This window comes from Oryctolagus cuniculus, chromosome 2 (assembly GCF_051225735.1).
Source record: "Oryctolagus cuniculus isolate XC-2025 breed Fujian yellow rabbit chromosome 2, ASM5122573v1, whole genome shotgun sequence".
In the NCBI taxonomy this organism is placed as follows: domain Eukaryota; kingdom Metazoa; phylum Chordata; class Mammalia; order Lagomorpha; family Leporidae; genus Oryctolagus; species Oryctolagus cuniculus.
The window spans coordinates 165095664-165109810 of NC_142868.1; the positions used below are offsets into that span (position 1 = coordinate 165095664).

A 14147-nucleotide genomic window follows, 5' to 3' on the forward strand; every position below is an offset into this window, starting at 1 on the left:
GTGGGAGACCTGGAAGAAGCTCTTGGCTCCTGGCTTCGGATCGGCACAGCTCCAGCCGTTGCGGCCAATTGGGGAGTGAACCATCAGATGGAAGACCTCTCTCTCTCTCTGCCTCGCCTCTGTGTAACTCGGACTTTCAAATAAATAAATATTAAAAAAAACAAAAAAACCAGCTCATGCAAATTTGCAATTGAATTGCCTGAAAAAAAAAGAATGACTGCAAATACCAATTTTTTAGAATGCTACTGGACTGAATAAAGCAGTGATGCTAATAATCACAAAAGGAGTGTGTACCAATGCTGCGTATGAACACGTGCATCACTGAAGATGCTCTGTAAAACCAAGGACCCACAGGTTAGTTCTAGAGGACAAACAGTCTCACTGGGGCAATTTGTGAAACAAATATAAAAATGCTTTTTAAGGATGTATCGTAAGAAATCACCTTTTATTTTATCTAGTGCCCAAACCCCCTCTCATCTGTACACCAGATCCTATTCTGCTGGTTCCCTTGAGAACTTCATACACTTCATCTCTCTGGTTTATCCTCCTGATGATCACTGACACATATGCAAAGTCCTTAAAACATTCAAGGGGAAGGGGGTGGGGGCGGGGGAGGGAGGAAGGCAGCACTGGGGTATAGCAGATGAAGCTACCCTCAAGTCCTGGCTGCCTCACTTCTGATCCAATTCCCTGCTAATGTACCTAGGAAAGCAGTGGAAGATGGCCCAAGTACTTGTACCACTGCACCTACAAGGGAGACCCAATGAAGCTCCTGGCTCCTGACTTTGACCTGGTCCTTACAGAAACTTGGGGAGTGAACCAACAGATGGAAGACCTCTCTCTGTGAGTCTCTCATTCTCTCTCTAATTCTGCCTTTCAAATGAATTAATTTTTAAAAAGTTCATGGAAAATATGCATTATTAAAAACTGCATAAACTTCAAATTTTTTGCACAAAAATAAACTCATCTTTTAATTCCATTTTCCATACACTTTCTGAAGTACTCTTCCATTCCTGATGCCCAAAACCATTTGCTTGGAAAACTTCTTCTGTAAGGGGCAGATAGTAAATATTTCAGGTTTTCTGTCAAAAGCACTGAATTCTGCCATTGTGGCATAAAAGCAGAGTTAGAGAATACATAAATGAACGACCATGTCTGTGTTTCAATAGAACTTTACTTACAAAAACATGCAATAGGTCAGATTTGGTCTGCAGACTATAGCTTGCAGGCCCCTGACTGGAGCAAGACTGCCAAGTCAATTCAAAACAGACTAGGAACAATGATCTGCATTACCTGGTTAAACCTGGTTAAGTGTACTTTTCCTTTGGTGGTGCAAGCACTGTGAGGTATAAGAAAGCTGGACTTTTTGCTTTTGAAAAATCTAATACACCTAAGTTGCAACATTATTTCTGGAGAGGTTGCTCTTAATAAATCAGAAATTACTCTGCAGGTGGAACATTACAGTTCTAAATACAAATGGTGGACTCTGTAAATTACATACTTCAAAAATTAAACAACAGTTATTTATATGATGTAAAAGATTAATATGAAAATCACAATTCATTGCCAGTGAGGTCTCCTGTCCACAAAAACAGCAAACAATGAAAGACAGCAAACAAATGGTTAGGTATAAAAAACTGTACTTAGCTCAAAGAATGGGAAATCTTGGAGAAGCACATGGAAACTTGTAATAAATTTCATTTTAATCTCACTATAGCAATATATTCATGGTATTCAATAAACTAATGTTTTTGAATAATGAATGTTCAAATCCTGAAGACCTCAATTGAGCATAATTCATTTAAGACACAAAATATGGAAACTGGTGTTTATTGTGATATGACAATGGTTTCGAAACCCACAGGATAATAAAAGAATGCCAGACACCTGAAATTATCAAAATTTATAGTATTAGAATAAAGAAAACAATGTAAAATCCTCAATCATGTCAACAACAAACCTCATAAGGGCAATACATGATATCCAAACAAAACCCACTCTGTCATTCAGGAGGGGGGAAATTCCAGCCTGAGGGCTGCATAAAGCCAGCAAAATCATTTGGTCTGGCCCTGCCAAGGCAACTGCAGGCAAGACTCAAAATTCAATATATCTGTAGCAGGCCAGTTTTCAAGTTATCATTTTGTATGGCTCTGGAATATTGTTACAAATATCCAAATGGCCCTTGGTTGAAAAAGACTTCCCACCCCTGCAAGGTTTCAAAAGCATTGGATTTCTTAAACACATTGCTTCAAATGATATAGACTTTCATAGATTAGTTTTCTGATACTTTCCCTGTAGCTTTGAATAGAAGTACAGTTTGTGGCATTCTCCCTGTGGTTCTTGCGTTAGTTTATCTGGGGTTTCTCTCCCTTGCTCCTTTGTCTAAAAACATCTTTGTAGTAATGTAATACAAAATAAGTCACATACTTTATAGAAGAAATGACGAACACAAAGAAATTCAAATTTGACTGACACTGAACAAAATGACATGCTTTATGAAGATCATGACAAATATTTTAAGATTTCTGTTACTTACTAAGTTGGGATATACACTTGTTTCAGCTTACTCTCAGCTTCTGCTGCTTTTAGACGTTTCTATTTCAAAAGATGGATAAAATGTTTTATATGTAATGCCAAATAATTATTAACACTTCATTGTCTTTAAAAATACACAAGAAAAGAAACATTAAGGCATAATTCAAAAATTGCTATTTCAAGAAAAGCTTTCTTTCATATGCATATTCTTCAACTGCAGTAAGAAAAGTCACTGAGTTCTGAGACAGAACTGAAGTATTAACATTTTAGACACAGATTTTAAAAATAGCACAATGAACACCTCAATTCCTCATTCCTCCAGTAGTGAATAAGCAGGACTTTTAAAGTAACATTTTTACTTTTCAAATTTAACTTTTATTTTATTTCTTACTTGCCTTTCTGGGAGGAAAATAACATATAATCTTCACTTTTAGAAGAATATTCAGAGATGATTATTTCCCAAAATCCAAGTAGGAGAAAAGAGCTTGCAGTTATTCTAAGCAGAATTAAATAAGCATCTACTCTCAAATGTTGGGAGATTTACAGTAAACTTTAAATCTTGGCTGAACTCATTTAAGTTTTTACTGGTATCAATTAGGAACTAAACGCAGGAAAAGGAATGGGAAGGAGATTATATAATAAAATCCAGACACTGAGCAATGCAATAGCAAATGCAAAACACAGTTAATGTCCAAAAGTAACACAAACTACAATATAAGGCTGTCTTCCATTTTTCCAAAGAGTAGGAAACAAAAACATTTAGGGGGACAACCTGCATTGACATTTTTGGACATATTGTCATTCAAGCTGTCAAGTATTGACAATTCACAAATATTGTCAAGGAGGCCATCATCTCCATCACATTTATGGTTGCTTGTTGATTTGAGTAACACAGGTTTCCAGACTCCAAGGTCTTCATTTCTATGTAAGTAGTTTGAAACAATCATGCTTTTGAATTCTGTATGATGTTGACTCTGGAAATGACTCAACAAGCCAAGGCCATCTATTCACTATTTATAACCTCAAAAACTCATTATGGTACTTTTTAAAAGTAATCCTTAAAATGTATTTTTATAGCATCCATTATTTGACACTGGGTAACCTGCATACTTCGAAAAAATGTCTCTGTTAAAATATCTGTCTCTGACTTAATGAGTTCTGGCACATGAGCAAGGTAAGAATGTAAAACAAGCATTGGCTAACGTCATTTCAGAAACTGTACCTCTCCCCTCTCCCCAAAGGCAATACTATTCAAAGTAATTAACTGAGATAGTTGCATGAATTTAGGACATTCGGGAAGGACTCAAATATTAAATCATTCTCCACTTGTAGAGAAAATTTGAGAACAATCTTATGTACATTACTAAAACATCAGACTAGTAACACTACAACAGTTAAGGTCAAAGACTTAGGGGACATAATCACACCAGCGTCATGAAAGTTAGTTAGAGGATCTTTTATCTCAAATTATATGTCTGATGGCAATGCTGTAAGTGTTCAAATCTTTATTAAAAATAACTTGTTCAAGAAGCTTGTGCTGCTGTCACACCTTTGGTACTTCTCATCAGCAACACTCACAGAGGGATAAAGCACGTGTCGTTTGCAAGGGGAATGATGCCTCTCTAGAGCTATCCTTCCCTGTCATCTTCCCAAACTATCTGTCACAATGAATGCTGAAGTCAAGGAAATATTAAGATGATGATTTTAAAAATATTTTAAAAATACAAAATCAGGTAGCTTCAAAATGGTCAAAGATAAAGCAAACAAAACATTTAAAATTACTACACTGCTAAGAAATATTAAAATAGAAATAGAGGCCGGCGCCGCGGCTCACTAGGCTAATCCTCCGCCTAGTGGCGCCGGCACACCGGGTTCTAGTCCCGGTCGGGGCGCCGGATTCTGTCCCGGTTGGCCCTCTTCCAGGCCAGCTCTCTGCTGTGGCCAGGGAGTGCAGTGGAGGATGGCCCAGGTGCTTGGGCCCTGCACCCCATGGGAGACCAGGAAAAGCACCTGGCTCCTGGCTCCTGCCATCGGATCAGCGCGGTGCGCCAGCCGCAGCATGCCGGCCGCGGCGGCCATTGGAGGGTGAACCAACGGCAAAGGAAGACCTTTCTCTCTGTCTCTCTCTCACTGTCCACTCTGCCTGTCAAAAAAAAAAAAAAAATAGAAATAGAAAGTTCACAGTAATGGTATCATACAAGTAGCAACATGAAAAAAATCACCTGTTGCACGTATCTGTCAGTAGTTTTCCACATGTAATAATATTCAATGATGCTAGTCAATGATTTCCAAGGCAGCTGAAAAAAAAACATTTAACAATATAATGAAAATTCAAATAATAAAACAAGTATCCCTTTGAAAGATTCCTTCTAGAAGCGGCATTTGAGAAAATGAACTAATTCTTATCAAGATACCCCAAAAAAGTTACATTCAATAAGAGACTCTAATACAACACTTTCCATTTCTCACTTCCCATTTTATTAAAAATCATGATCCTTATGACTGACAATATTTCTTAACTTACTTAGAAAAGTTCTTGCGCTACAGGTAAGGCTGCAGCACAATTTTAGAAATGATATTTAAATAGCTTCAGCCTGAGTTACTTTCACCTCCAAAAATGCCAGCTACAATTGGGTGACATTTGGTCTCTGGTATATTTTTCTCATCTTTTCCAAGTCTATTCTATTTTGACCTATTCTGTTGTAAAGAGAATAAAAACCTAAATCTCTGATAACGAACACAGCCAAGTGTGCTTCCTATTAGAAAAATGGGAAGCTTGCCTTTGCTGCTTTCGTTAAGCATTCAGAAACAGCCACGTGAGATTCTTGTCTTGAAACTCATAACCATAGAAAAAGTTCAGTAATCCAAGAAGCACTATGATGATCTGAATGATTGACAACACAGCCTTAAGCCTCAGCAGCCGACTGTACGCAGGGTGAATCAGCCCTCTGCCTTCCACTAAGCTTGCAGTCAGGGCTCTGCTTGTGACCCACGTAAGCAACATCCATGCCATGCCTATCACCTGCCCCATCAACTCACCTGTTTGGCCTGAAGAGAAAAAATGGATTTTAGAGAAGGTTAACTATTTTATGCTTAACTGGGCAGTAACTCTTTTGGTAGTTTCATATGCAGTCTGCTTACAAGACCAGATCAGCACAGCGAGTGGCCTATGAACTGCAGCTAAAACAAGTAATTTTTTAAAATTCAGCACATTCACCTAATTGAAAGTGTCTGAATTATGGAGTAAGGAGCCTCCAGCAAGACTCCCAGTGACAGTCAGAGCACGGGCCCCTAGGGCTCATAAGCAAGCTAAGAGCTCTCAGCACCTATTCTTTTTTTTTAAGAAATGAGCACTAGAGTGGGCATTTACCTCAGTGAAACCTGAGAAAACGTGTGACCAGTAAATTGTGCTTCATTAAGAATCATATTTTATATAATCCAAAAGGTGTTAACCAGCGGTGCCCAGCACCACTGCTCTCTGAGGAAGAGGAGGTTAAGTCAGGAAGACAGAGGTTAACGATTCCAGTGTGCCTACTGTTGCAGTATCATTTCTCCCTCAACCCTCTCCTGGCTTCAGGGGATTTCCATGAGGCAAATTCATTGACAAGGAAAAAAATATGAATGCAACGGATGACTTTGCATGATAGACCGGCATCAGTCAGAATTGTGCTGCTGCTGCATTTCAACCCCAAGCAGAAGTAGCTCTGAAGCACAAGGAAGAGGGGAGGATCCTTTTGGAGGGCAAAACATTTAAGTGAACATCTGGTATACCACTTTGAGTGGAAGGAGAGATGGGCTCTTTCCATTTGTACTCTAGCTAATACAAAATTGGTAAGCAGCAGCACAGCTCTCTTAAGCCTAAGACAAGTGTCACTCTGATTGACAAGAGTCAAGGGAGAACAGGAACCAAGCAGGACTGGTGGAAGAGGCAATAGAGCTGTGAAGGGATTTCTGCGAAAAAAGAGCCAGCACAGGCTGAGGCTGCAATCCTGGCTTCATTTCAAAGCAGCTAAACCCCGATCCCTAGCCCTCCTGGAGGTTCTATCAGCTATCTAATACACTGTAATACATTTCATTATGCTCAAATATTCAGTCAAATGGCTCACTACCCCAACTATGGCTCGCTGGGTATCCTTCCAACTTAGTTCTAGATCCAGTTCACTTTCCCACATTGCAAAGGCTAGAAAGCCAAATGCAGTGTTTCTACGACTCCCTTGTGATTTATTTCTGCCACTCTGATGTATGTGTGTGTAAAGACCTAAATTCAGAACTGAATTAAGCAGAGATCGAGAAGGTGGTGCACAAAGCATCTGTTTTGTTGAAGCCAAGATGGGAAGCAAAAACTGGTTCTGGATGAAGAGCTCTGTGAGAACTTCTCTGCAGTATAAGATCTATTGAGGTACAAACAGAAACTTCAAAGAAAAATCCATCAGCATTCCAGGTTCCACATGAAACACAGGTAAGAATTTGAAATCTGTGGTGTACAAATCCCCTCCTATTCACCCAGTGGGAGGGAGGGATCCATTGCCCCATGATAGTACAAAACAGCTGAACACACAACATGTAAGACATGGCACCTGACCTCAAACATGAGGCTATACCTGCAGTTTTGTTTTACTCATTTCGGCCAGCGCCGCGGCTCACTAGGCTAATCCTCCGCCTAGCGGCGCCGGCACACCGGGTTCTAGTCCCGGTTGGGGCGCCGGATTCTGTCCCGGTTGGCCCTCTTCCAGGCCAGCTCTCTGCTGTGGCCAGGGAGTGCAGTGGAGGATGGCCCAAGTGCTTGGGCCCTTCACCCCATGGGAGACCAGGAAAAGCACCTGGCTCCTGGCTCCTGCCATCGGATCAGCGCAGTGCGCCAGCTGCAGCACACTGGCCGCGGCAGCCATTGGAGGGTGAACCAACGGCAAAGGAAGACCTTTCTCTCTGTCTCTCTCTCTCACTGTCCACTCTGCCTGTTAAAAAAAAAAAAATTAAAAAAAAAAAAATTTACTCATTTATTTGAAAGCCAAAGTTACACAGAGAGAAGAGAGGCAGACAGAGAGAGGGAGAGGTCTTCCATCCGCTGGCTCACTCCACAATCAGCCGCAGTAGCCGGAGCTGCACCGATCTGAAGCCCGGAGCTTCCTCCAGGTCTCCCACATGGGCACAGGGGCCCAAAGACCTGGGTCATCCTCCACTGCCCTCCCATGCCACAGCAGAGAGCTGGATCAGAAGTGGAGAAGCCAGGTCTCCAACCGGTGACCATATGGGACGCCGGCGCCCCTGGCCAGGGAATCAACACACTGCGCCATAGTGCTGGCCCCAATACCTGCAGTTTTTAAGTCACAGATACTCACAGCCTGGGGGAAGAGGACACTGAACTCCATGCAGGGCCACATGGGATCTGCACTCAGGAACAGAATGTTCCAGCAGGGGCCATGGACGTGAGACAAAGAAGGAACAAGAGGGTCAAGTGCCCCTGGCTCTTGCAGAATGTTCCTACAGGACGATGTGAGGTTGTTGGGTGTGGGGACAGGGGAATTCATGGATACAGGCTTTGGAGGCGCCCATGTGGTTCAAATATACCATGGCAACATGTAGGATCTTGGCCTTCCCATATCTGAAGATGGGTGCAGTGAAGACAGCTAGAACAGTGAAACCCAAACCAGTCACAACTGACAAGACAGGCTCAAGCCCTCACACAAACTGCCTGAGAACAGATGAAGCACACTCATTTCTGAGGATGAATACTATCTAACCCAATCTCTGGTATTGTTCACCAAAGATATTCTGCTTCTAATAAAAAATATAACACACACACCCCAAAAAAACACTGCCAAATGTCTCATTGTCAAGAAATAATTAATACAACAGAACCCCAATATGAATGGAAATGCTGAAAATATAAGACAATCTTTACAATAAATGTGGTTAACACATTAAGCAAGTTAGCTGAAAAGATGGACAACATGCATGAGAGAGATTTTAAGTACAGAAAGTAAGATGTGAATGCATAAGAATTAAGTATATCAGAAGATTATACAAACTAAAATAGAAAAATGAGTGAAAATTAAAAGGAGCATCCATGAACCAGGGGACAACACTAAGAGATCATGTGCATAATTGCAGTTCTACACAGAAAGGGGGCTAACAAATACTAGAAAAGAAATGGCTGCGGCCGGCGCCATGGCTCACTAGGCCAATCCTCTACCTGCGGTGCCAGCACCCCAGGTTCTAGTCCAAGTTGGGGTGCCAGATTCTGTCCTGGTTGCTCCTCTTCCAGTCCAGCTCTCTGCTGTGGCCCGGGAGTGCAGTGGAGGATGGCCCAGGTCCTTGGGCCCTGCACCCACATGGGAGACCAGGAGGAAGCACCTGGCTCCTGGCTTCGGATCGGCACAGCACGCTGGCCGTACTGGCCATTTGGAGGGTGAACCAATGGAAGGAAGACCTTTCTCTCTGTCTCTCTTTCACTGTCTCATTCTGCCTGTCAAAAAAAAAAAAAAAAAAAAGGAAAAGAAAAGAAATGACTGGAGCTGACACTGTGGCACAGCGGGTTAGGCTACCATCTTCAGTGCTGGCTGTTCCACTTCTAATCCAGCTCCCTGCTAACACACCTGGGAAAGCAGAGAAAGATGGCCCAAGTCCTTGGGCCCCTGTACCAACATGGGAGACCCAGATGAAACTCTGGGCTCCTGGCTTCAGTCCACCCAGCCTTAGCCATTGCAGCCATTTGAGGAGTGAACCAGCAAATGGAAGATTTCACTCTCTCTGTTTCTCACTCTCTCTCTCTAAGTCTTATCTTTCATATAAATAAATATATAAATAATTTTAAAAGAAAAAGAAATGGCTAAGATTTACCCAAGATTAATAGAAAACAATAAATCACAGTTACACAGTTCAGAGAACAAGCAGAATCATTACAAAGAAAATACACTTCGGTACACTGAAGTAATAAAAATGATAAAAGTCAAAAGACAAAACTGAAGACCAAGAAAAAGCAGCACTACATCACAGGAACTCCTCAGCTAAAACTATATACACAAGATATAGAGAAGCAGCTTACAAGTATCAAAAAGAAAAAAAGTAGATTCTGTAAAGAATGAAATATCTTTCCAAGAGACAGTAAAAAATTTTCAGACCAAAAAGGGTTGAATTTATTGGCAAAGTGTACTACCAATAAATACTTGCATTGGAAGGAAAGTTTCCAATAAAAAGTGAAAACTTCAACCTTGAGAAGATAGTAGGAAAAGGAAAGCAATTAGGTCCAACAAAATGTGAAGGAAGGAAATAATAAAGATATAAGTAGAAATCAATGAAATAGAATATAGAAGGGGAAAAAAATCAATCAAGCCAAAAGCTAGCTCTTGGCTAGGTTCAATAAAATCGATAAACTCTCAGCCAGACTAATCAGAAAAAAAGGAAGATACAAATTATTAGTATTGGGAATAAGAGAGCAGACATAGCTCTAAATTCATCCAGAGACATTAAAAGGATAATAACATTATGAACTCATATTATGAACAACTTTGTCAATAAACTAAACAAGATAAAATGGACAGAGCCTTTAGAAGACACAAACTCCCAAAGCTCACGCAATAAAGAGATAACAAAAGATCTGTTAAATAAAATTACTTCATAGCTTAATAACCTTCCAAGAAAACAGATGACTTCATTACTATTTAAGGAATAATTCTATGCAAACAGTTCCAGACACTAGTTAAAAGTGAAGACTTCCATACTCAATTCTATAAAGCCAGCATTCACTTGGAATATTTGCAAAACCAAAGATACTGAAGTAGGTGTTTGATGCAGCAGTAAGCCATCACTTGGGGACAGCTGTCTCCCATTTCAGGGTGCCTGGGCTCAAGTCCTGGCTCTGCTTCTGATTCCAACTTCCTGCTAATGCACATGCTAGAAGGCAGCAGACAATGGCTCAAGTACTTGGGTCCCTGCCACCCACTGAATTCCTGGCCGGTGGTCTCAGCCTCCTCTATCACTGGCTATTGTAGGTATTTGAATACGGACCTCTTACCACTCACCCATCTTTCCAATAAAATAAAAATAAATAAAAATTTAAAGAAAACATCTGCTAAAAAAACATACAGAAAAAACTAAAGGTCAATATTGCTTATTCACATATGTGCACATTTCAGAACAGGTCTTACACAATAAACACAACATTTTTATTGTAAATGTGTAACAGATTTTTTTAAAAGATGAAAAATCCCTAAAAATATACTGGCAAATCAAATCTGGTACTGCATTAAAGAAACAAACTTCATGACCAGGTGCAACTGATAGCCAAGAACACAGGTTGGTTCAACAATCAAAACTTTTTGGCAGTGGGGACGGTGGAATAAGGCCATGTGAGTACTGGTTCACGTCCTGGCTGCTACACTTCCTATCCAGCTCCCTGCTGATGGCCTGGGAAAAGCAGTGGAGGATAGCCCAAGTGCTAGAGTCTATGCTATCCACACAAAAGACCCTCAGCCACTGGGGTCATTTTTGGGGAGTGAACCAGTAGATGGAAGATCCATCTGTGTGTGTGTGTGTGTGTGTGTGTAACTCTTTCAAATAAATAAATAAATCTTTAAAAAATTTTTTATTCAGCCAGAGAAGTGTTAGCACTAAAACAGTTTTAATATTACCAGGTTAAATATTCTTTATCTAAAATGCTTGGACCAAAAGTGTTTCAGATTTAGGAGTTTTTCAGATTTTGGAGTATGTGGGAAGACTTTTATTGAGCATCAATAAAATTCAAAATGCTGCAAAATCTAAAACAAGCAAATACAATATGTATTAGTGTTCTTCAAAAAGTTTATGGGAAAATAGTATTAAAAGGAAAGTTCCGGGTTGGCACTGTGGCGTAGCAGGTAAAGCCGACGCCTGCAGTGCCGGCATCCCATATAGGAAATGGTTCGTGTCCTGGCTGCTCCACTTCCGATCCAGCTCTCTGCTATGGCCTGGGAAAGCAGCAGAAAATGGCCCAAGTCCTTGGGCCCCTGGCTTCAAATCGGCTCAGCTCTGGAAGCTGTAGACACTTGGGGAGTGAACCAGCGGATGGAAGATCTCTTTTCCTCTGCCTTTCTAACTCAGCATTTCAAATAAATAAATTAAAGCTTTTTTATAAAAAAAGGAAAGTTTACTTTAGTGCCAAAAAGTTCTAAAATTCATGAAGACTTTTCAAGATGTATTTACCATGACGTTTGTGAAGGTTCCTCACATTAAGTTTTGTACTAAATTTACATATTACTTTCACAAATATGGGGGAAGGGGGGGCTAACAAGCTTAAAAAACACCCACTACTATAAAGAACACAAGACTCTGAGCAGTTAAACCCCTGACATTCAATCTTGGTTACTTCAAGGTTTCTCACACTGGTGGACAATTTCAGCCTCCAAAATACAACAAACTGAATCTAGATTGGCACATCTTAACATTCTAGTGTACACTGAAGAGTTAGAATCCACATTCTCCACACTTCCTTGTCTGGAATCTTAAGACTGTTTATAATTTAGGGTGCACATAGATGCACTAGCAAGGGAAAATGGATTTGGTGCAAAAAACAACCAACCAACCAAACAAAAAACACCTCTGCCCATGGGCATAACAATAACAGCAGAAACTGTTTTGGAGACAAAGGTTGAGTGCTGGGTTTTTTGTTCGTTTGTTTTTATGTTTAGTTTAGTTAGATAGTTGAAAGGCAGAGTGACAGAGAGAGGGGACAAACAGGAATTACATCCAGGTCTCCCATGTGGGTGGCATGGGACTAATCGCATTGGTCACCATCTTTGGCCTCCCAAACATTAGCAGGAAGATGTATTGGAAGTGGAGCAGTCAAAACTCTTAAGCACTCAATGTGAGATGTGGGTGTCCCAAATGGTGGATTAATCTGTTGCACCAATGCCTGCCTTGAATGGGAGACTTCTAATTCTAGAGGTAGCTTTCTAATTTTGCTCTCATCACGTGCAGGACTGCGGTATCCCTAGGCAGACCGTTCTTCTACTTCTTTTTATTTTTTTTTAAGATTTATTTATTTATATATTTAAAAGGCAGAATGACAGAGAGAGGGAGAAAGATCTCCATCCACTAATTCATTCCCCACATGACAACAGCAGCCAGGGTGGCACCAGGCTGAAGTCAGGAACTGAGTCAGGCGCCAGGCTGAGTCGGGAACTCGACCCAGGTCTCCCACATGGGTGGTAGGGGACCAAGTACTTGAGTCATCAACTGCTGCTTTCTGCTTTCCCAGACATATTAACAGGAAGCTGGATAAGAACTGGAGCAGCCAGGATCAGGACCAGTATCATCCTAAAAGGGGATGCCAGCGTTCAAAGTGGCAGCATAACCCCCTGTACCACAGCTCTCGTCCTGGATAGCCAATTCTGAGACATGGCTTTCAGAGTCATTCTTGGAAGTCCAATCTAAATTGTTTCTGTACCTTCTTTAATACTAAATGTTTCAATAAGCTTTCTATTCCAACAAGCTAGAACAAAACCAAAGGGGCTGGGCAGGCGCTGTGGCACAGGCGTAAAAGCCCCCACCTGCAGTACCAGCATCCCATATGGGCGCCAGTTCAAGTGCTGGTTGCTTCACTTCTGATCCAGTTCTCTGCTAAGGCCTGGGAAAGCAGTAGAAGATGGCCCATGTCCTTGGGCCCCTGCACCTACATGGGAGACCCGGAAGAAGCTCCTGGCTTCGGATTGGCACAGCTCCAGCCACTGCAGCCATTTGGGGAATGAACCAACAGAAGGAAGATCTTTCTCTCTGTCTCTCCCTCTGTCTGTAACTCTACCTCTCAAATAAATATATAAAATCTTTAAAACAAAATAAAAAAACCCATTAAGTCAATTCTACTATGCTTCACAGAGGTTATTTCCATATTAAAAGTCTGCATCAAATTCATGCTCAACAATTGGTAAACAATTAGAAAAATATGGAAGGCTTACAGGACAGCAATGAGCCTAAGGAGAGAGATCAGAGATGTGTACAGAAAGTGATCAGAAGAGCTGTCCACGTTTAGCCTGAAACACCCAGAGAGGTCATGACTGTAAATTCACACTGTCAAAGTATGCAGCAAGATCTCAGGTTCCTGACCTACATATTAAAACTAATCCTAAGAACAAGCATCAGTTTTTTCCCTCTACAAGACTGGCCTTCATTCTACACTGAGCGGATAAAAATTATTATGTCCCAGGCTCCCTAAAGGCTGTATTATTTCCAAAACAAAATATTCCCACCCCGACGTTATTTTAATTTACTTACAAAGTCTTGACGTATGTCATTGAAGTCTTTCCCGTATTTTTCCAGTGCCTCTTCAAATAAGCTAGCTTCAGAGGCCGACCATTCTTCCATTTCATCTCTGCATAAAACAGGTCCTCCAAGTGGTACTAAGACACTAATGGCACTGCTTAAATCATAGCCGTGTCTATACAACGTATCCATAGCATGAAACTGCAGAAAAGAGAGAAAACATCAACCAGACTGCAGAATGGCTAGATTATTTAAGAACAGAAATATTAAAGTGCACGATGCAGGGCTGGCATTGTAGCACAGCAGGTAAAGCCACCACCTGGGATACCAGCATCGCATATGGGCACCAATTGGACTCCGAGCTGCTCCACCTCTGA

At 41.1% G+C, this 14147-nt stretch overlaps 1 protein-coding gene across 27 annotated transcripts in view; it reads right to left on the minus strand.

Moving 5' to 3' along the window:
- Positions 1-14147, minus strand: part of MTA3 (metastasis associated 1 family member 3) — a 222182-nt gene that overhangs the window by 33100 nt on the left and 174935 nt on the right. For 26 of the 27 annotated variants that reach the window (XR_011386670.2, XR_011386669.2, XM_089326485.1 and 23 more), the window contains 3 exons: positions 13783-13971; positions 4758-4832; positions 2537-2595 (listed from right to left, as the gene is read on the minus strand). Coding sequence is in view for 25 of the 27 variants with exons in the window: in XM_089326485.1 (XP_089182611.1) it covers positions 2537-2595; positions 4758-4832; positions 13783-13971 (323 nt within the window). In the remaining 2 variants the exon portion in view is untranslated. Of the gene's footprint in view, positions 1-1814; positions 1888-2536; positions 2596-4757; positions 4833-13782; positions 13972-14147 lie in introns of those variants that run through there. The other variant, XM_089326495.1, reaches the window with a different exon arrangement.